Consider the following 22,233-nt stretch of genomic DNA (forward strand, 5'->3'; position numbering starts at 1 on the left):
CTTTTTTTTTTTTTTACTCTCTGTTCATTTTCATATGCTAGATCAATTATAGTAGTCAGTCAGTGGTGGTGAGTCTGTCCTGGTATTTCTTTTTTCATATCATTATACTTAGTTTTCTGCCATTTCTTGGATTTTGATTCCTATTCGGTATCTCAATTGGTCTTTTTGAAATTACTTTTAATTGCGCTTGTACTCATAAATTTAGAAACCAGACTGCTTCACTTCACTTGTACCAGTAGTGCCCATCTCCAACATATATCCTTCCAGTAAATATTTGTATTGTATTAGTGTTGATGAGCAGAACAGCAAGATCACCATTTACTTTTAAAGTACTTTATAACATAATCTGATATAGACTTTCAATTTATAAAGATTACATTATAAGAATTTACATAAAATGATATAGAGTAAGAAGTGTTTTGTAATATAGTATTTGAAAATAATAAAGAAAAAAATCTCATGATACTCTATTGAGCGTGACTGACAAAAAAAAATTTGAATTTGTTAAATCAGCCCAAGTAAATGAATTCACTATCTTGTACTAGCTTCTGTGACTTTTTCCCCGAGAAAAAAGACATTTCAAACAGAAAACAGTTCTAGGCTTCTCAGTCAGACAACATAAAAAAGGATTCTTAAGGGGTTCAGTTGGTTTTCTTTATATGTGGAATATGTGTGGAGTGCAGTCTCACCTCTAAACCGAAAGTACCTCAAGATGGCGTTTCTCAATAATTGCTGGTATTTAAATACTGACATTTCAGAATACAAACAAGTGTAGGAAAATTAACTGGACGAAATGGGATTACATTGACATTTTTTCATTCTTACAGAACAAAATTAAAAAAATGAACAACCCAGCAATTGCTTGGCGATCTGTCCAGTCAAACCTGTCTTTTTCACTTTCACAGTATAAAACAGGTTTAAATCTGTCTCAAATACAAGTGACCCCCAAAGTAATCTATGATAGTACTATATATTTTGTCCACCCATGTACATGTTTTGGTATAGCTCATATAAAGTGGACAATGGCTATATTGCCCCGTTGTTTCCAAGATACTCCTCACTTAAAATGTTGGGGCTCTTCTTGAGTCCGATACCAAGTAGTCCCTTTCCTTCTTATACACTGTCATCACACCTCTGACCAGCGAGGCAGGATCCCAACTGCTGCAAAGCCTAGCAAAGGTCAATCTGTGGCAAATCTTGTGACGTTGCAAGGACGAATCAAGTAAAGGGGACTACGGAACTCCTGTCATCCTCCTCTCAAGCCGATCCAGCTTCTCCAGATTTTCTTTCAGAAGTTTGGACCCAGGATTGAGACTCAATGCTCTCTGATAGTACATGCGGGCTGCTGTATAGTCTCGCTGCAGAAACACGAACAGACCCACATATTTTGATTTAGGACATATTTGTGTTTAAAAATGTTGGAATGGAGCTGTGAGAGACAGAAGAAGGATACAGTGGGGGAAATAAGTATTTGACCCCTTGCTGATTTTGCAGGTTTGCCCCCTCACAAAGAATGCAACAATCTACTATTTTAATCATATGTACATTCTAACAGTAAGAGACAGAATCCCAAAGAAAATTCCAGAAATTCACATCATATGAATTTATAAAAATTGATAACCGTCTGATGAGGAAAAACAAGTATTTGAACCCCTGGACAAACAGCATGTTAATATTTTGTAGAAAAGCCATTATTGGCCAGCACAGATGTCAAACGGTTTTTATAATTGGTGACAAGCTTTGTGCACATTTCGGCAGGGATGTTGGCCCCCTCCTCCCTGAAGACAGCCTCCAAATCATTCAGGTTCTGAGGTTGTCACCTGGCAACTCGAATTTTAAACTCCCTCCAAAGACTTTCAATTGGATTCAGGTCTGGAGACTGGATTGTTGATCTGCACAAGGCTGGGATGGGCTACAAGAGAATCGGAAAGCAACTTGGAGAGAAAAGATCAACTGTCGGTGCAGTTATCAGGAAATGGAAGAAGCACCACACCACCGCCAACCTCCCTCGGTCTGGGCCTCCACACAAGATCTCACCTCGTGGGGTCTCCCTGATCATGTGAATGGTGAGGAATCATCCCAAAACCACAAGGGGGGAACTGATGAATCAACTGAAGGCAGCTGGGACCACAGTTACAAAAGAAACGGTTGGTAACACACTACGCCGTCATGGATTGAAATCCTGCCGCGCACGCAAGGTCCCCCTGCTCAAGAAGAAACATGTACAGGCCCGCATGAAGTTCGCCATTCAGCACCTGGACGACTCAGAAGAGGCCTGGAATAAGGTGATGTGGTCAGATGAGACCAAAATAGAACTTTTTGGCCTCAACTCACCTCGTCGTGTTTGGAGGGCAAAGAACACCGAGTACAACCCAAAGAACACCATCCCCACCGTCAAGCATGATGGTGGCAACATCATGCTTTGGGGGTGCTTTTCAGCCAGGGACGGGACGGGACAACTCCATCGTATTGAGGGGAGGGTGGACGGGGCCATGTATCGTAGAATTCTGGACCAACATCTCCTTCCCTCAGTGAGAGAGCTGAAGATGGGTCGAGGATGGGTGTTTCAGCACGACAACGATCCTAAGCACACCGCCAAAGCAACAAAAGAGTGGCTGAAGAAGAAGCACATCAAGGTTCTGGAGTGGCCTAGCCAGTCTCCAGACCTGAATCCAATTGAACATTTTTGGAGGGAGCTTAAAATTCGAGTTGCCAGGCGACAACCTCAGAACTTGAATGATTTGGAGGCTGTCTGCAGAGAGGAGTGGGCCAACATCCCTGCCGAAATGTGCACAAAGCTTGTCACCAACTATAAAAACCGTTTGACATCTGTGCTGGCCAATAATGTTTTTTCTACAAAATATTAACATGCTGTTTGTCCAGGGGTTCAAATACTTGTTTTTCCTCATCAGACGGTTATCCATTTTTATAAATTCATATGATGTGAATTTCTGAAATTTTCTTTGGGATTCTGTCTCTCACTGTTAGAATGTACATATGATTAAAATAGTAGATCGTTGCATTCTTTGTAAGTGGGCAAACCTGCAAAATCAGCAAGGGGTCAAATACTTATTTCCCCCACTGTATTATCAATTTTATTTGGACGACAGCGTTTTTATACCTTGATATGTTGAATCCCTCCCATGTTCATCCAAGCTTGTGACTGATCTGGGTTGAGTTCCACAGCTAATTTATAGCTCTAGTGAGGAAAGTAAATATTGAGGTAAATATTAAGAAGAATGGTTCCACTGACCAAGCAGCACAATTACAAAGTGTGCTTTGTATGGACATCTGAGTAACTCTGAGAAGATTATGAATTGAAACAAGAATCAGTCTGTAAACAACAGAAATACACAAACGGACAAGAACGGTACCTCGAAAGCTAGGTCCAATTGGTTCATCTCTCGTAGCTGGTTTCCTTTAGAGAAATACAATTCCGCTCTCACTGCAAAATCACTGGGATTCTGGTGTAGAGCGTTGTTCAGAGCTTCCAGAGCCTGACGCAAACAGATAATGCCACCCATTTACCGTCATGGTCTTTAACAATTTTATTCTCTGCTGTGCTCTCATAACAAAACTGAGAAAACAAAATTAGTTGCCGCACTGGCAATCCAGACAGTTGTGATGGATATATAGGATTTTAGGGCATTTTATTCATTATGAACGATCATGCCTACAACAAAAAATATACAAAACTATAAACAGTAAACTATACAAAAGGAGAAACAAATATTCAAACGGAGTTTCTATCGTAATTACTAAAATGGAACACATCTTCAACTTTTGAATAATTGAATATACTGCACACCTCTGTGTGGTTGCCTTGCTTGCTGTAGATGGAAGACAGGAGGCGGTAACATTCAATGCATCTGTTTCCTCTGGAAATGATGTCCCGGGTCATTTTCTCTGCGTCTTTTGTATGGCCAGCCATGGCTAATACTTGCGCCTGGATGGAAACGCAGACAAGTCAAGATGCCATACAGGTTTATTGTAATGTGTTGACTGTCTATTGGAAGGTTATTGGTTAAGCTGATAACAACCAGACAGTACTTACTTGTGTAATGCTTTCTTCATTTAAATATTATTTTTACAAATTCCGGGTTACGTTGTCGCTAATGCAACAATTGCATGCCGATATGCAATTAGCTCTGTGTGTTTGTGTCTCGAGTAGTTGTGGTGGTAGCAGTCAGTGTTGTTACACTTATATGTAAAAATATGTTTTGCATGGTACACGTATTGAATTGGCCAAGCCTTGGAAGTGCAACTCGTCAAGTTGAGGATATAGTAGAAATGACAAAAAGAAGCTTTTTAAAGGAATAGCCCCACAGTTGTAGTTATCGCATAAGCTAACATCTAAGCTAGCACCTTCAGAATTATGTGAATCATCTTAAAATGTGATGAAACTATTTCTGGATGTCGTGCTTATGTGTGTGCTAACCAGTGCTAGCCGAATGTCAGTGTTCTCTGGCTGTAGGCTAACAGCCTCTCTGTAAACATGCAGGGCATCATCGTAGCGGCCAGTGTTGTAGTACAGCGCCCCAAGTGGTGCAAGAATCTCCACCTTCCTTGTAACTTGAAGTGCTCTGCAGGGAGGTGTCAAGGATCATGGTTAATAGTTAGAAGCTGTTCAGTTTGATAATACAGTCCCTTACTAGCAGCCCCTCTTACTTTTAAGACAATCTGCTATGTGCTTCTTTGATTCATCTGACAAAAAATACAATCAATTTAGCTACCTTTTATACCAGGACTCTGCCTGTTTGTTCAAATTGGAAGAGCGGAGAAGGCGGCCCAGGTTCACCATGGCCACATAATGAGCTGGTTTAAGTTGAATTGCCTGCTGGTAGTGAACAGTTGCCAGCTCCTCCTTTCCTATGGAAGAGGAAGTGTAAGCAGGAGTCAACAGTTTTTGAGAATGTTCAAACTAAAAATGGTTACTTTACCAGTATCCACCAGAAATACCCCATAGTTATTATGCAGGTCTGAGCTGTCAGGACAATTCTTGATACCTTTTAAATACATATCATGGGCTTCAGCGTAGCGTTTCTGTAAGAATGTAGATAGAGAGGACTAAATTAGTGCAAGCTGTCAGAGTCAAGTATTCTATTTATAAAAAAAAAAAGACTATTTAATGGTTTTTTTTTCCTAATTATGCTTCAATACCCAGACTATCTTGGCAGCAATTGTGCCCCGCGTGCGGAGAGAATATGAAAGCCCCACAAATTCAGGTTTGAGCTGGGAATGGGCTCTAAGTGCTCTTGAATGTAACTCTAACATTACCTATATGAATCAAAGTTCCCCAAAATTTTGGAACAGTTAAATGAGGCTTGAAAAGAGTCAAAAATGTGACTATTTAATAAACTACCGCTCAGTACTCACACAACAAAGGTTTTTTGAACTGTACTAAAAATTTACCTGGTCAGCATAGAGTGATGATAGACTGGAATAAGCATCGGCGAAATGTGGGCCATAGTTAATGGAATTCTTCAGCAGTACTTCTGCTTCTTTCTCCTTGCCCTGTGACCTAATTAATAACATCATCATCATAATTATGTTCATAATCCCAGGCCAACTTTCACATTATTACAGACTCCACAGATACTCCAAATAAATTAACCTCATTCTTTTTGTACCAAATATTAAAAAAACAGTGGACAATAAAAAAAAAAAAAAACATTTCCTATTAATTTCCAAATGCTGTACACCAGATAGTGCTTGTCCCATCACCAACTTCTTTAAGGGGCAAGGAGAAGCTGAATAAAAAAAAAAAAAGCTTTCAGAGTGTGACTGACTTGAGGAGGTTTCCCAGGTTGAAGAGTGCTCGATTATGTTGAGGATTGATGTCCAGTGCGCTCCTGTAGTAGCGCTCAGCCTCCTCCAGATTGTGTGTCAGAGTGCCGAGGTTGTTCATAGCACTGGCATGGCGAGGGAACAACCTGAAAGTTAAAGGAAATTTCAGAAGAATGTATTATAGAAAAAAAAAACATTATGTTTTGTTAAACATTTTTCCTTTTGTTTTAATTTGTAGTTTTTTGAAAGAAAGAAAACATCCTTCAGGTCATTCAAACAACTTGAAACTGACAACAACAAAAATCTAAATTACCACAGTATATTAGAAATATGTTTGGTTTTCTTATTTGTTGTGGCTTAAAATTTAAATGAACCTAATCAGATTTGATGCTTTCATCACAGAATTTCCGCAAAATTGTTTTGCTTCTCTTTCTGAGACATTGCAATGAAGATGCATTAAATACATACATCGGTCAGAATCGAACCTGAGAGCAATGGTGTAGTGATAAATGGCTTCTCGGTGCCGAGTGCTGTCCTTTAGAAAGTTAGCGTAGTTGTAGTGCACTTTGGCATTGTGAGGAAGAGCCCAGATACCAGAACTGAAACAAGGTGAAGAGGAGAAATAATTATTTACAGCCACCAAATAGAAAACATTCAAAATAAAACAATGATTCCTAATTTGCTGTCATTCATATTTGAATGATCAACAAAAAATATTATTATTATTATAGTTATAATTAACAACATGAATGACGCTCAGAGCACAGATTCTAGCCAAGGTGAAAAAAAAATATATGTATTTTTTTTTCTATCATTACCAGTCATATACCGTAATTTCCGGACTATAAGTCGCGTTTTTTTTCATAGTTTGGGTGGGGGGGCGACTTATACTCAGGAGCGACTTATATGTTTTTTTTCACAAATTTTTACTTGATCATTAAGACATCACTTACTTACAAGTATAGTTGACCACTTCCCATGTTATTTTTAGTATAGTTGATTACTTCACATGCTTTTATATCTTTATCTTGAACATATTCAAAACATAAAAAATAGAGAAAACATCAAATAAAGCAATTAACACTTTAAAGCACCATATCCAAGTCCACTGTCTGCTGTATGTACACTTGCTCCATTTTTGCTCATCTTATATTTATTATTATTATTTGTTTATTTATCATTTATTCAACACTCTTATTTATTCATTGTTTGTGCCTTCTTGGTTTTTTTGTGTTGCTTGTATGCATATGTGTACTATCTCACCGAGGGATAGTGGGAACGTAATTTCAATCTCTTTGTGTGTCTTGGTATATGAAAAAAAAATCGACGACAAAGCAGACTTTGACTTTGATAAAACAACCAAATAAAGAATACAAAAAACTACATCTGAAAAAAAATTATATTTTTAGACGAAACTGGATGAGGGCGCTCTAAATTTCACCGTTGGCCGTGACTCATCAACTGGGTGGGCTTAAGAAAAATGGCACAAAAAAGAAACTCATATTTTGCAGGTTACAAACTTCAAGTTGTAAAATATGCAGCTGAAAACAGTAATCGAGCAGCAGAAAGAAAGTTTGGAAAACCGTGATGTACCAATGGATTACTATTTCAAGTGACGTCAGTAGCACGGTGCGGCGGTTGTTTACATAATGGACAAACGTATTCACGTATGGACAACACCGGCATCATTAGCGGTGATCATTTCTAAGTGACACGGAGGACAAAGCGTTTGAAGGAATTAAGGATTTGGAGTGACATAGAAGGTTTGAAAAACTATTATGGCTTTTACGCACGCCCGGTCCTACTCTACTGAGTCGGGGGCCGGCGCTCGGCCGAGTGGCTGTCCGCGAACGGTGCATGGGGCTCGGGCATGTCCATTACGCACGCCCGGTCCTCTGCCATGGAGCTCTCGTGTCTGGAAATTCACGCCGCCACACGCTTGGAAGTTTGTTTTGTTTAATAAAGAGCCGTTTACCAAACCCACGTCTATCCTTGTACTTTGTTAACGCTACAATATAGTTATATACTAGATCTGTGGAATAAAGACGAGGCTGACGTCAGGGCGCACGCGCGGCGATGTTCACAAAGGACGAGGAATTTGATCGATGGATTTAATGGATTTAAAGTGCACGGATGGTTTGATAATATTATTGGCTTATATTATAGTTATTTGAAATATAGTTTATCTATTGTTATATGAGCCTGTGGAATATTTTGAAGTGCAAGCGCCCTCAGCCGCGCGCACCCATTGTTGACAAAGAACGATGGATGGATTTAATGAATTGGAGTGACACCGATGGTTTTATAAACAAGTTATTCATGTAATAGTTGTCCTTAATCACTCTATATGTTACGTCAGGCCCGTTCTCAGCTCTTTGTTTGTGTTTGTCACGTTAGCATACCTATCGTTTAGCCTGTTGTTGCTATTTAATGAATTGGAGTGACACCGATGGTTTTATAAACATGTTATTCATGTAATAGTTGTCCTTAATCACTCTATATGTTACGTCAGGCCCGTTCTCAGCTCTTTGTTTGTGTTTGTCATGTTAGCATACCTATCGTTTAGCCTGTTGTTGCTATTTAATGAATTGGAGTGACACCGATGGTTTTATAAACATGTTATTCATGTAATAGTTGTCCTTAATCACTCTATATGTTACGTCAGGCCCGTTCTCAGCTCTTTGTTTGTGTTTGTCATGTTAGCATACCTATCGTTTAGCCTGTTGTTGCTATTTAATGAATTGGAGTGACACCGATGGTTTTATAAACATGTTATTCATGTAATAGTTGTCCTTAATCACTCTATATGTTACGTCAGGCCCGTTCTCAGCTCTTTGTTTGTGTTTGTCACGTTAGCATACCTATCGTTTAGCCTGTTGTTGCTATCGTTTAGCCTGTTGTTGCTCGTTCATGACTGTTTTTGGGGTGGGGTTTTGTCGAATAAATTGCCCCCAAAATGCGACTTATACTCCGGAGCGACTTATATATGTTTTTTTTCACTTTTTGGGACATTTTCTGGCTGGTGCGACTTATACTCCGGAGCGACTTATAGTCCGGAAAATACGGTAGTCTGTAATTCACACACTCACCTGAAGAGAGCCTCTCTGGAAAGCCAGACTTTATTCTGCTGAACCGTCTTCCAGGAGAACAGCAGTAGTAGCAACAGCATGGAGGCACTAAGGATTGTGGTGCCAAAACGGCCCACCAAAGAAGAGAGACGACTCAAGCCATGAACCACCAGGATACAGTAACCCATACTGCAAGAGCAAAATTGGGAAGATAAAATTAATCAGAGAAAGAAAATGCAAAGCTGCTACTAAACAAAGTTGTTAGTTTTAGAATTTAATACAAATTTCTCAGAGATACTCACCTAGGCATGTAAAGAACCCTTTCGGCCACAACAAATCCCACCCTGAAGAAAAGGTTGCTTGCAGGAATGAAAGGAAATACTAGAAACAATAGTCCCATCAACACCTCCTTACGCTTTTGTCTCTGTGAAAGAAAATATCCCCCATTTACACCTAATCACGTCAAAGCCTAAAGTTAAGAAGAGCTGCGAAGCTGATACAGATTATTGTTAGCGGCATCCAAGTTACCCAAATGTCCAGCAAAGTGTTATTTATGTTGATCAATTTATCTGCTACATGCGCTACATCCAAGGATCTGCCCACAACTGAATTAAGTGTTATTTGGTTTTGCCTCCACAAGTGGAAAATGCATTTTAATGCGTCTTTATAGACAAGTGGTTGCTACCACAAAAAAAAGAAAAGAAAATTAACAAAATATTGTGGTGGAAACAAACTAGGGCTAATCCTAACACGAGTTACAATGAATTCATCGACACACACAGTCGAACAAATTCACGACATCCATCCATCCGTTTTCTATACCGCTTGTCCTCACGGGGGTCGCTGGCGTGCTGGAGCCTATACCAGCAGTCATTGGGCAGTAGGCGGGGGACACCCTGAACAGGTTGCCAGCCGATTGCAGGGCACACATAGACGAACAACCATCCGCACTCGCACTCACACCTAGGGGCAATTTGGAGTGCTTAATTGGCCTACCAAGCATGTTTTTGGTAAGAGGCAGGAAACCGAAGTGCCGGGAGAAAACAGATGCAGCCACAGGGAGAACATGCAAACTCCACACAGGGAGGGCCAGAGGTGGAATTGAACCGGCACCCTCCTAACTGTGAGGCGGACGTGCTAAGCAGTGTTCTACCGAGCCACCCTAAAACCCACGACAATAATAAAAAATATAATAGAAAAGAATATGTATTTTACCTGCAATGAATGGATACAGTGCAGACAGAGGGCAACCATCACCACAGCTAGTAACACAGTGGCCATATTGCGAATGTCACTTAGCGACTCAACAAGAGGGATACTACCCACTTGCCAGTCATAGCACAGCACGACAGGGGCCATCAGCAACCAGGTGTTGAAGTACAGCAGGTAAGAGTAGGTCAAAATTCTGAGGAGAGGTAAACATGGGAAAGAAATGGATGGATAGATACGCAACAGGTAGAGAGATAGATTGAGGAGACAATGAAAACAATATCTTGGTCACAATTGCATGTATTGTTTTAGCTGGTAGATTCGGTTGCTACAAGTCTATTTCCAGGCTTTTTTATAACAACATAGTCAACATTTTTTACATGATACCTTGAACGCAAACCCCACAGTACCAGCTAAATACTCAGAAAGGTCCGTCCTTCTGGGTAACGCAAGGCCACTATTTCTTTTTCGGTTTTCGTTTGCCTGCTACTTTGATGGGCAAAATTGGATACGCTTCAATTTAGCACTGTTCCAGCCCGACATCTGTGAAAAGTGCACTATGACTACCCAAGCACTTAAAATATACAATTAGCAATTAGCATGGTTTGTAGCTTCTTCGCCACCATGGAGGCAGTGATTAGCAACTCCAAAATGTGTTTAGCCGCACGAGTAGCGAGCTGAAACTTATTGCTAGCTAGCTTGTCAGCGTAAGTAGCACAAAGTAGTACAGCAGTACCTTACTCGATTATCTGTCCTTGTTATGGGGGGGTTAGGGTGGGGGGGCATTTGATGCATTAAAAGTATTAGTGGTATCGGTGGGTGCTTGGTATCAGTATCAATGACTACTCTAGAATTGAGTGCTCATACTGGTATATGTCTGAATTAAAGTGGTATCAAACATTCCTAGTTGTCAGCTTTATTTTGTACATTTTTGGAATGACTTTCCTGTTTATGTACATTTTAAGTTTGGTTCGAATCAATTGAATGCAATACTATTTAGTGTTTTGTGCATGTATATGTGTATATATTACAAATATATACAAAGTAATTACAACTGGAATTAAACAACACATTAAAAAAAAAGATGTAACTGTAATTGTGTACCACTGACCTGGTAAGAAAATAAGGTGCAAAGGATGCAGGATTGTCCTGTTCAGAGAAAAGAGGCATGGAACCTCCCATTAACCACAGTCTTAATGATACAATGGCCAATACCTGAAAAGGGACAAAAGTAATTAAATAATGCAGTCGCAAATATGAGACATTAATATTTGTTCAAATTTATAGTAAGAGGGCTGCACCAAAAATATATAACAAATTTGCTATGACTCACAAAACAGTAAAACCCGTGGCTATGCTACAAACATGCCACTGATGAAATAATAGCAATTCCAAGTTTCATTTATTGGGCCAATAGAGATGAAATAAAAAGTCATGGAGACGTATCATGGAAAAGCCACTTTTTTTGCTTTTATATTCATTTTATTGTGTACTTAGAGTCTCCAAGATTGTAGAAAAGTATAATCTATCCCTCCAGGTGCTGCAGAGATTCTTTTATGATCTGTTTGTGGGCTATTTTTTACTCCGTTCAGTTTTCTTCATTTTCTATTACGTATTTTTATCTATTACATCACATCCATTGGGGCGGGACTACCAAACAAGGTAATGGGTGTGGTAAAACGGTTTCGCAAATCTGCCATCTTTATTACTTGGAGAGACTTCTGTAGTCCAAACAACTCAAGAATGCCAAAGTGGAAAGCTCAAAATGTTCTGTTGTTGGATGCATCAATCCATACAACTCATTGCACCGCCCCCTAGCATCAGAACCTCAAAGAAGTGCCTGGTCAAATTTCATTTTTCAAGCAGTGTTCCTACATCTGTGGGCAAAGTCCTGCTTGTTCAAGGACGAATGTTTCAGAAATAACAGTAAAGCGATAAGTTTGAGATGACACAAAAATAATAAACTGTATTTCACTTTCATATTATTTTGGAGATGTGCGCTCTCTGTTTTCACTACTTGTGGGTGTATTTTGAGTACTTGTATCAGATGAATTGCATTGAAGGTGCTGAATTATTCTTGGGGAACACAATGTGTTGAATGCATTCATTAGCTTCTCGCTAACGCTAGCATTAGGTTAATGGTTCACCTGATTGCAGTGGCTTGTTTACAAGACGTGTTCATAAATATTGTGAGGGGATTTATTTTGTTACGTGTTAGTAAGTATGTATGTATGTATGTATGGACAGGTCTTCTGCCGTTGCCATCTTTTGATCAATCAAAACGTTTGCGGCACAAGTAAACGCTACCTCAGCTAAAAAAACTACTAAAATGTCTGACCGTAAAAGGAGGTGCCCATCTTGTGGCCTGGAGGGAGTGGGGTGTATAGTATCTAATTTCCATTTAAAGAGACTGCACCAAAACGGCTTGCTCTGAGCCGTACTTCAGAACAAGTATAAAAGAGGGACCTGTGATACTATCAAAATGAGGAATTCAAACATAAGCATTGCTGTTCTACTTTATATAAACCACAACTGAATGAGTAAAACTTAAAATAGAACAATTTATAAATGTGATACCGTATTTTTCGGACTATAAGTTGCTCCGGAGTATAAGTCACACCAGCCATAAAATGCATAATAAAGAAGAAAAACATGTATAAGTCGCACCGGAGTATAAGTCGCAGTTTTGGGGGCAATTTATTTGATAAAATCAAACTCCAAGAATAGACATGTCATCTTGAAAGGCAATTTAAAATAAAAATAGAATAGGCAACAACAGGCTAAACGGTACGGTATGCTAACATTACATAAACACATAAACAAGGAACTAAGAACGTGCCTGACATAACATTAGGAGTTATTCAAATAACTATAGCATAAATAACATGCTAACAAGTTTAACGAACCATCCGCGTCACTCCAAATCATTAAATCCAACGAAATCTTCATTCTCTGTGACATTTATAAACAACTCAGCTAACCCCGGAAGTAGAAGATGCGGCGCTTCCTCTTCTACGTGGCTTATGTCAGACTCATCGCTAGTTGCAGTTCCAATTATTCCACAGGCATAGAGCGCCTTCTTGCGGTTTAGTGTGAAAATAACATGTGAAATTATATTAGTGTTATTAATTTCACACAAGTCGTTCCTGAGTATAAGTCGCACCCCCGGCCAAACTATGAAAAAAACTGTGACTTATAGTTCGGAAGATACAGTATGTAAGCTTTAAATAAAAACTACTTACGTAGCTAGAGACAACACAGGCTCGTTTGATGAAGGGTTTCCAAATCTGGAGAAGTTGTCTAACGCTAGTTCCAGACAGGTGACTGAGAAAGGGATTTAATGATAGATGTTACAAAGCAGTAAATGGTCAAGCCTCTTCAGTCACTTGAGTGTTGGCTGGAAGCAGAATGGCTGGAAGCAAAATGTTCTGTGCTTACCGGAAGAGGGGCTTGCCGCAGAGCACAAGAGCGTCGTAAAATATGCAAACCCCGAACACTGTGATGCCCGTCTCTTTCACCAACATGGCACAGGTACCCAGCAGTAAACTGCCGAGCAGAGACCCCACCGATACTGTTGAGGGTGTTGAGTCTTCGGATGCGTTCACACCAACACTCCTGAGAGGATAAGAAATGGGAGGACAACACATAATGTTTTATGTTGGTATTTTTTTTATTTGATAAGAAATGTAACTTTCTAACTGCGTGTGTGTAACTGTGTAACTTTATACTAGCTTGGCTAAAATAAAAAATGAAGAAACCAAGGCCAAAAACCAAGACTTCCAAAGAATTAAGGCAACATCTCACTTTTTTTACTTTTAAAATCATTTTCTTGTGTATTTGGAGTCACCAGGAGTGTAGAAAAGTGTAATATATCCCACCAGGTGTTGCAGAGATAGTTTTATGATCTGTTTGTGAGGCTATTTTTTACTCCGATCAGCTTTTTCAGATTTTTATTATGTATTTTTATCTATTACATCACATCCGTTGGGGCAGGTAAAACCAAACAAGGTAATGGGTGTTGCCAAACGGTTTCGCAAATCCGCCTTGTTGATTACTCTGAGACTTTTGTAGTCCAAAAACAACTCAAGGATGCCGAAGTGGAGAGATAAAATGTTTCGTTGTTGGATGCATCAATACACACAAATTATTGCACCATCCCCCAACATGAGAACCTCAAAGAAGTGCCTGGTCAAATTTAATTTTTCAAGCAGTGTTCCCATGTCTGTAGGCAAAGTTCTGCTTGTTCAAGGAGTGTTTCAGACATCTTTTGTCAGTAAAGAGAAGGATTCGCCAAAAGACATCGTTACGTTGATGGTTCAGTTCCTTCGATCTATGGAAACAACGGACACAGTAAAGTGGTAAGCTTGAGATGACACGAAAATAATAAACTGTATTTCACTTTCATAATATTGCATGTCTATGTACTTGTTTTCATAGCATTAGCGTCAGTCTTTCTGCAGATTGTGGAACTGTGCGCTCTATGTTTTCACTTCTTGTGGGTGTATTTTGAGTAGTTGTATTAGATGAATTGCATCGAAGGTGCTGTATAATTCTTGGAGAACACAATGTGCTAAATGCATTCGTTAGCTTCTTGCAAATGCTAGTGCTAGCATTAGTTTACATCGTAGCTTGACTGCAGTGCTTGTTTACAAGACGTGTTCATATATATTGTGAGGGGATTTATTTTATTACGTGTTATGTATGTATGGACTAGTCTTCTGCCGTTTACATCTTTTTATCAATCAAAAAGTTTGCGATGCAAGTAAACACTACCTCGGCTAAAAAACTACAAATATGTCGACCGGAAAGGGAGGCGCACATCTTGCGGGCTGGAGGGTGTGAAGTGTCTCATTTGCATTTAAAGAGACCACACCAAAACGGGTGGCTCTGAGCCGCACCTCAGAACAAGTAGAAAAGTGGGACCTGTGATGGTATCAAAACGAGGAATTCAGACAAAACTATCGCTGTTCCACTTTATGTAGACCACGAGTGAATGAGTAAAACATAAAACAGTAGAATTTATTACCGTGACACGAGATACTTTCCTTGGCTTAGCCAAATTTGTTTCAAAAGGTTTCAAGTCAAAAATTGTCTTTAAATTCTAACATTTGGCCCCACTATCTAACCACAGTATTCTGATAAATGATTATTAAGCAGTAAAATTCACCTGTTTTATCCATCTCAAAAGGCGGCCATTTTGCCATTTGTTGGCGACTGAAAATGACATCACAGTTGCTGAGCTAACAACCAATCACCTGTTTTCTGAGTGTGGTTATAGCTGCGGTCAAAGGCAACAAATTTATTTGATTTATTTCAAAGGTTAATTTGGTTAAAAAGGACAAGAAATAAAGACATTATTTTGTGTTAAAATGTTAAATGAGTTACATTTTTTTGAAACATTCTTTGAAAAAGGGAAACATATATGTTCCACATGTATATGTATATGCTGTTAAGAGACGTTGTTAAACGGCATACTTGATCAGAATCAGTTTGTGCATGCTAAACAGGGAATTTGACTCTGGTTGATCTCAGCCTCTGTATAACATTCAGAGGCTGAGATCAACCGGAGATACTTTGAGTGAATGTGAGGTAAATACTGCTAGTTCCTTTCTTTATATTTTTTTGTAAATCCTCTTTATTTGCGAGCTAAGTGAATTTGTATTGTCTCCTTTTATTAGTTTTGACGTTGATTTAACATGTAAAGACTTATGGACAAAAACAAATGTCAGTTCAAACCCAAACAACAAAGTAGAGCCTAAATTGCACTCGAAAGGAGTAACAGTGGTCATGTGATGTTCTCAAGCTGATTCATCACTTCTTTTTGATTTTATCATATTCACTATAAAATGTAAAAATGCAGTTATGCTGACAATTTAGTAGCCATGGCTCATTCCTCCACGTCAATAGGAGGGGTCTGGCTTTGGGTCAGAAAATCAAATGGGGGCGGGATTAGTGAAATGAGACAACTTTTAAATTTGGCTAGGTTTTCTATACAGTACAAGATCTGTCTGATAAAACACGCTTTATTTGAACTGACCATAGCGTACTGTAATTTTTAGGGAGAAAACGTTAGCATTTCGTGAATTCAATTTACCTTATATAGGAAAGGAATGCTAGCAAGAACAGCAGACAAGCAAACAGATCAGCCCTTCCCACTATTCCAGATACCTGCAAGACAAGATATTTAAAATTAACCCCTAACTTTTGTGCATAAAATGCATGGATATTTTCCCGCTTCACAATTACCCATCAAAGTCTGGATCTTTCACTGATATTTTTCGATTACAGGAGAAAAAACACTTTGAACACTGCTAGTCAGTCACTAATTTGCTAATTATGCCAAACTATTGGTTTTAATTCCATTCACTTTACAAAGCATGAATCCTAAAGGGATATAAAAATGTACCTTACTATTTTCTTTCTAGTTCTTTATACATCATTATTTATATAGCGGACGCTAAAAAAAAATACAAGCAGCCCAAAATTTGAAAATAAATAAATAAACTGATTTGAATTTAAAGAGGCCCAGATATTTCAGATGGCGTGTCAGGGACACTGAAAATTTAAAAATGATTGGAAGGACACAGACGCAGAATACTGACCAAATGCCACAGGAACACTTCGAAAGCTAAGCCCTGTGTTAAAAGTTGTTTTTCATTTCGTTGTGCAAATTTCAAAGATTATAGCACATCCATGTAAATTATTTAGGTCAGTTTAGTTAACACAATTTTTGTACGACTGCGTGGTTATGCTGATTATAATTTGTGTACATCATGAACTCACAGCCTCGGTGTGCACAGGGTGCACGGCAAACAGGACGGACGTGACGAAGGCCAAGTGCGACTCTTCAAACACACACTGTTCACACGTGTGCATGAGCACGCAGGTTACGGCGCAGTGCAGACACACATTGACAATGTGGAAGTAGAGAGGTGTCATGCCACCAAGAAGGATATTCAACCTGATAGACACAGAGAGGGGGAATTAAACAATAAAATGTCATTTTCAGCTCCTTTTACAGAGATGAAATGTATTATAAAGTCTACACACCCCTGATCAAATGCCAGGTTCCTGTGATAGTAAAAAAGAGAGTAAGATAAGTCCTTTTAAAACTTTCATTGCCTATAGCCTAAATATAAATAAACAACTGAGATAATGCAGTTGCACATGTGTGCACACCCTCTTATAAGTGTGAACACGACTGCTCCAGTTTTTTTTAATTCAATGTTTTACCAGGTAAGTCAATTGAGAACATTTTCTCATTTACAATGACAACCTGGAGGCAAAGTGTGTGAAGTGTCTTGCCCAAGGACACGACACGTGACTGTGACAGAGCTAGCGTCGACCCGCCAACCCTCCGGCTACTGGTCGACTCGCTCTAGCTCAGTGGCCTGGTAGTATAGCGTTCGCCCTGAGACTGGAAGGTTGTGGGTTCAAACCCCAGCCGAGTCATACCAAAGGCTATAAAAATGGGACCCATTGCCTCCCTGCTTGGCACTCAGCATTAAGTGTTGGAATTGGGGGGTTAGATCACCAAATGATTCCCTAGCACAGCACCGCTGCTGCTCAATGCTCCCCCATCCCCCAGATGGATCAAAATCACATGGGGATGTGTTAAATGCAGAGGACAAATTTCACCACAACCAGCTGTGTGTGTGACGATGATCATTGGGACTCTGGGGACTCTACTGCCTGAGCCACGGTCGGCAGAATTAACCAATCTTATTCAACTTAAAATTGAATGGGAGTCTGTCACTATTAAACGTGCCTCTGATTAACCCCAAACAAAATTCAGATGTTATAAATTATGGCTAAAAAAAGTTAATTGCATTCCAACACAATTATTCCACAAGTGTTTGGGATATTCTAAAATGAAAAAGATTCTATCTTGCCACCCTGGCTCATATCCCAGACATATGAAGAAAAATCTAAAGTCACTACTTACCAGAAATTCCTGCTGCTCCTACACCGTTGCGGTCAGGCTTTTGGCAGTCTTGCTTACGTTTTTCTTTTATTTTTTTTATCTTTTAGAGGATTGTCCAGTTATTGATGACATTTCTGTTGTGCCATATTTTCTTCACTTTATGATGGATGCCTTCGCTGTGTTCTGTAGTATGTGTACTTGAACCATAAGATGCCTACCATGTGACTTTAAAAATGTCAAGTAAAGACTACTATCATGTAAAATACGAAGATTACTTGCCCTTACAAAAAGCATTTTTTGACCAAGGCTGATGCCACGTCGATGCCAATGCAGCATCTATGGTACATTTCAATAAAATAATGCAAAGGGGTTGTGACGTGTGAAGAGATTACGGCATCGGCACTGCCTGACGTCATACTGATCGTGGATTTGTGACTTCGTGAAACAGCAGCTCTATACTGTAGACTGATAATGCTACGTCGTACGTTCTCATTTCAACACAATTAAAATGGAACCAAATTAAATGTAACATTGGTCTTGAAAGAGTGTGGGGAACTCACTTAAAGGTGAGAATGCAAAACGGTCTGTAGGATTTGTGGCTGGAATTATCCGACATCTTCTTGCCCCAAAAATCGTTGGTGAAGATGTTAGGGAGACTGGAACTCGGTCGAACGTCCGGGTTGTTGATAATTGCCCAAACATCGTCGTGCACCAACTCCCCATGGAGAGAGTTGCTGTAACATAACACACACAGGGTCACCAAAGCCGCACAGCGACTCGCAGTCCACACCGTCAGCTGCCAGATGGGGTTTGATGGATGCTGGGGAGGTTTTCGCTCTTTTCCCGGGGATGTCATGTCAGCCCTGGTTTCTCCAAAGGCGCGTGTGGGCTGCAAATTAGTGTGGGGGCACAAAAAGATTCGTCCATTCCGCTCGGCAGGGAGTGTCCGTGAGAGAGGTGAATTTAAAGAGGACAGTTTGTTGGCTTGTGCTGCCTTCAGGTAAATTAGGAAAAGAGCTTTGCAAATGCTGAAAGGTGTTGAAACGTGATTATATAAAAGAAATGCATGTAACAAATGAATTCCTTATTTCACAAGCTGGGCGATGAGCTAAAAAGCACTTGATTGTGCGACTAACGTGAGAACACAATCCTAATAATGCTTAAATGTACGAGTTTGAACTGTTCAGGAAGCGCACATCAACATTCAAAACCCGCCTTCACACGCATGCGCGTGACTGATGACGAGTGCGTCAGTGAGCAGATGTAAACATTGCTTGTGGTGGAAAGAAGTATTAACACATTGTAAAATTGTAGTGGCCTCAAATAAAAATAGTTACATTCTTATACTGATGGTACATTGGGATAAAGAGATGACAATCAGATCTAAAGCAGCAAACTAATCAAATACATTCTGCTCTCGCTATTCCCGGCCCACAAAAAGCGATAATATTTTTGAAACTTCAAAAACACTGACGAACGTTAACATTAACACTGAAATACGTTTAAAAGTTTCAGTGCTGGTGATGGGGAATGGGAAAATACAATTACAAATACAGTGAACGCCTATTGTGATAGTGATCCCTTGCTACTTCGCGTTTCGTTTATCACGGCTTCACTACATCGCGGATATTTTTTTCAAATTAAAAAAGAATTAAAAGTCAAAATAAAACTTCTAAATTGAGGAAACATGTGTCTAACCTTTGGGACAATGTATTATTGCTCCAAATGTTCGTTTACATTCCTTTAGAAGTCCATTTTCGCGTGTTAGCACGATCACGAACTAGCATCTTTCCACTAACTCGCTAGCCTAGTACTTCTTGTTGGTGACCGTACTTCGCGGATTTCACTTATTGTGGATGGTTTTTAGAACCAATTATCTGCAATAAACGAGGAATTACTGTAATTAGTATAGTCATTATGTCATATTATGAGTATTATGTTGAGCTGTGGAAACAAATAACAAGGTTTTATCGGCTTTCAAAAAAGAGGTGCGACATGTCGGAAAGCTGCAAGTGACACAGACCCTTCGTGCTCAGCTAATGGGCATGGACTCGCTTTCGTCCCAGCATGCACCTGCAGGCCTTTTTCTCCTCTTCCTTGGCTCCATTAAAATGAAGCGATCAAGTTTCACTATTCTCAGATAACACTGAGCTCACTCTGGTTTCCAGGCACCCTGGATGCCCCCGGACAATTGTTGCAGTGATGGTGAATTGTAACAAAGTGACTCGCATGTCCATGTGGACATTGAATTCCACATAAACTAAATAAAGACAGTGACAAATGGAACAGTACCCAGGAATTTTAATGTGAAATGAGTAAATAAAATAATCAATGATCCATTGTTTTAACCCTTCTATCGTCCTCAAATATAAAAAAAATTGGTCCTTGGGGTCAATTCGACCCCAGGCACATTTACCTTCAGAAAATAATTTACTGAATATTGTTGTCCAACTTTTTGTGAAAGGCACTTCGTTTATTAAATATAAATAACCCCATGAAAATCAGTTAGCTGATCTCTCTAGCACCACCATCAGGTCAAATATCTAAATTATAATTACTTTAACTTGAAGTTTTCATACAAATCTTCTCAAATTTACTTCTCAACATTCATATCCACAAGACTGGTTTTGGTGATGATTGAATATGACCTATGGATATGACTTATATTTTAGCTAATTGTTGTAATATATTTGTGGCTAGTTACTGTAACATATAATATATATTACGTATAAAGCAGGAGTAAATGCAGCACCCACTTGTCCTACACATCCCTTATTGCCTCCAGTTTGTCACGTTCTCATCGCCCCTGTCTTGTTTGTTTGTCATCAAAGTACATGACACGGGACAAAACTTGAAATATCTTCAGAGATATGGTGGCTGGAAATATTTCTCTTCCAGTCACAGCATCCCAAAGGCTTGTTGTTGCTTCACCTTAAACCCCTGCCAAAATTAGCAAGCCAATGTATGCTTCCAAGTCAATTACATCCAAGTCTTTCCAACTGTCCCTATACACTCGCTTCACTTCTAAATTTGTGATCCCGAGAACAATATTTCTGATTGATGGTGTCACGAAGAGCTTGAATGATGACTTAATGTTGTCAACATGGCTAACTACATATCTGGTGGGTCCTGGAACCATTTTGATAACTTTGGGAGTACCAAGTCTATGTTAGAGATTCACTCACTCCAACTTATTTTGCAAGAACCACACGAGAGACAAGTAAGTCCTTTTAGACACCTGCAGGTGGAGAGTCCATTCGTCGCTGTGCGTACAGCAATGTTCGAATGGAGGTCTGAACCCTCCTTCCTGCAAGGGCATATTTATTAAGAGAAACAGAATAACAAAATATAACGAAAAAAGAAGAATAGTAAAAATAAAAAACAACAAACAATGATAGCAACAATTTCCAGTGAAGATGAGGTGTTCCCTCAATACCCCAGATCCAACTTATTGTGTAAGCGAAAAACCTGCTGGCCAGATGTTATTAGCAGGAAAAGTCTCACACGGTCCCTCTGCCTTAGGCGACCAGAATGCTATCAATAAAAAAAATAAAAGAAAAACACAGAAACAGTACATCATTGTATCCATTACTTGCGAAGCATTTTTGATGGTCAAATCAACAAGTTTCTGTAAAACATGCTCAACAGAACAGCATCTACGCAATCCACGTTTCGTTATAATTATCACATCTGTCACGTCTAAGAAGTTATATATGTACTCGTGGTATCGTCAGTTGATGATGGTCTACTCTAGTCTGTAGGTGTGGTCTGTCACTCACACTGGCGCACACACTCGTGTCCAGTTGGCAGGCAGCATCGGACAACTCTTGTGACCACAAAACCACGATCCGTTCTGAACAGGCACGTGCACTCATAGGATGCAGGTGAGGCAGTGCTTCTGAACTTCTGGATGAAGTAGGTCCCGTCCGATGGTGCAGCCATATTGGTAGTAGAGCCCTTACACCTTGAAAACGTCTCTTTCATCCTGGCACACAGCGGCGATGTCCAAAGCTCCCATCCAGTTTCCTCCGTCTGCAAGTCCAGAGCGGGATGGGTCGGCAACACTGATTGTGACAGCTCGGTGTTGATATCCAACTCCTGGATGCCGTGTCCCTGTAAAACAATGCTCTAGACTTTCTTGCTACATTTCACACAATAATAATGATAGTGAAGGAATGAGGTCGAAATACAAAAAGTCCTGCCTCGCTACAAAAACAGATATGCTCAAACCTCATTGAATAAAGT

General features: G+C 39.6%; 1 protein-coding gene across 3 annotated transcripts; it reads right to left on the bottom strand.

The window, feature by feature from the left end:
* Nucleotides 1-317: 317 nt before the first annotated feature.
* tmtc1 (transmembrane O-mannosyltransferase targeting cadherins 1) lies at nt 318-19,041 on the bottom strand. Of its 3 annotated transcripts, none has more exons than XM_088367127.1 (19): nt 18,549-19,041; nt 16,848-17,025; nt 16,159-16,232; nt 13,503-13,679; nt 13,307-13,388; nt 11,176-11,279; nt 10,182-10,260; nt 9,158-9,279; nt 8,877-9,044; nt 6,273-6,386; nt 5,790-5,933; nt 5,413-5,521; nt 4,941-5,043; nt 4,734-4,869; nt 4,439-4,583; nt 3,809-3,946; nt 3,375-3,497; nt 3,122-3,199; nt 318-1,358 (listed from the first exon to the last, which is right to left on the bottom strand). In XM_088367127.1, the coding sequence occupies exons 1-19, from the start codon at nt 18,842-18,844 to the stop codon at nt 1,233-1,235; spliced, it is 2,496 nt and encodes an 831-aa protein (XP_088223253.1). In that variant the 5' UTR covers nt 18,845-19,041; the 3' UTR covers nt 318-1,232. The 3 variants fall into 3 exon arrangements, with proteins under 3 accessions (XP_088223253.1, XP_088223255.1, XP_088223254.1); XM_088367129.1 differs by having other exon boundaries at nt 10,071-10,260; nt 18,549-18,974; XM_088367128.1 differs by lacking the exon at nt 18,549-19,041 and adding an exon at nt 18,010-18,454 and having other exon boundaries at nt 10,071-10,260.
* Nucleotides 19,042-22,233: the final 3,192 nt, after the last annotated feature.

This window comes from Syngnathus floridae, chromosome 22 (genome assembly GCF_059516105.1).
Source record: "Syngnathus floridae isolate MCC-2025c chromosome 22, RoL_Sflo_1.0, whole genome shotgun sequence".
Classification (NCBI taxonomy): Eukaryota; Metazoa; Chordata; class Actinopteri; order Syngnathiformes; family Syngnathidae; genus Syngnathus; species Syngnathus floridae.

Excerpts from the sequence above, each read along its gene's own strand:
- tmtc1 (XM_088367129.1), bottom strand. The coding sequence starts at position 18,844 with ATGACATCCCCGGGAAAAGAGCGAAAACCTCCCCAGCATCCATCAAAC. Across the intron at positions 13,680-16,158 it reads GCATTCCTTTCCTATATAAG|GAGTGTTGGTGTGAACGCAT; the intron begins GTAAATTGAATT and ends TTATCCTCTCAG. Across the intron at positions 9,280-10,070 it reads ACTGTATCCATTCATTGCAG|AGACAAAAGCGTAAGGAGGT; the intron begins GTAAAATACATA and ends TTTCTTTCACAG.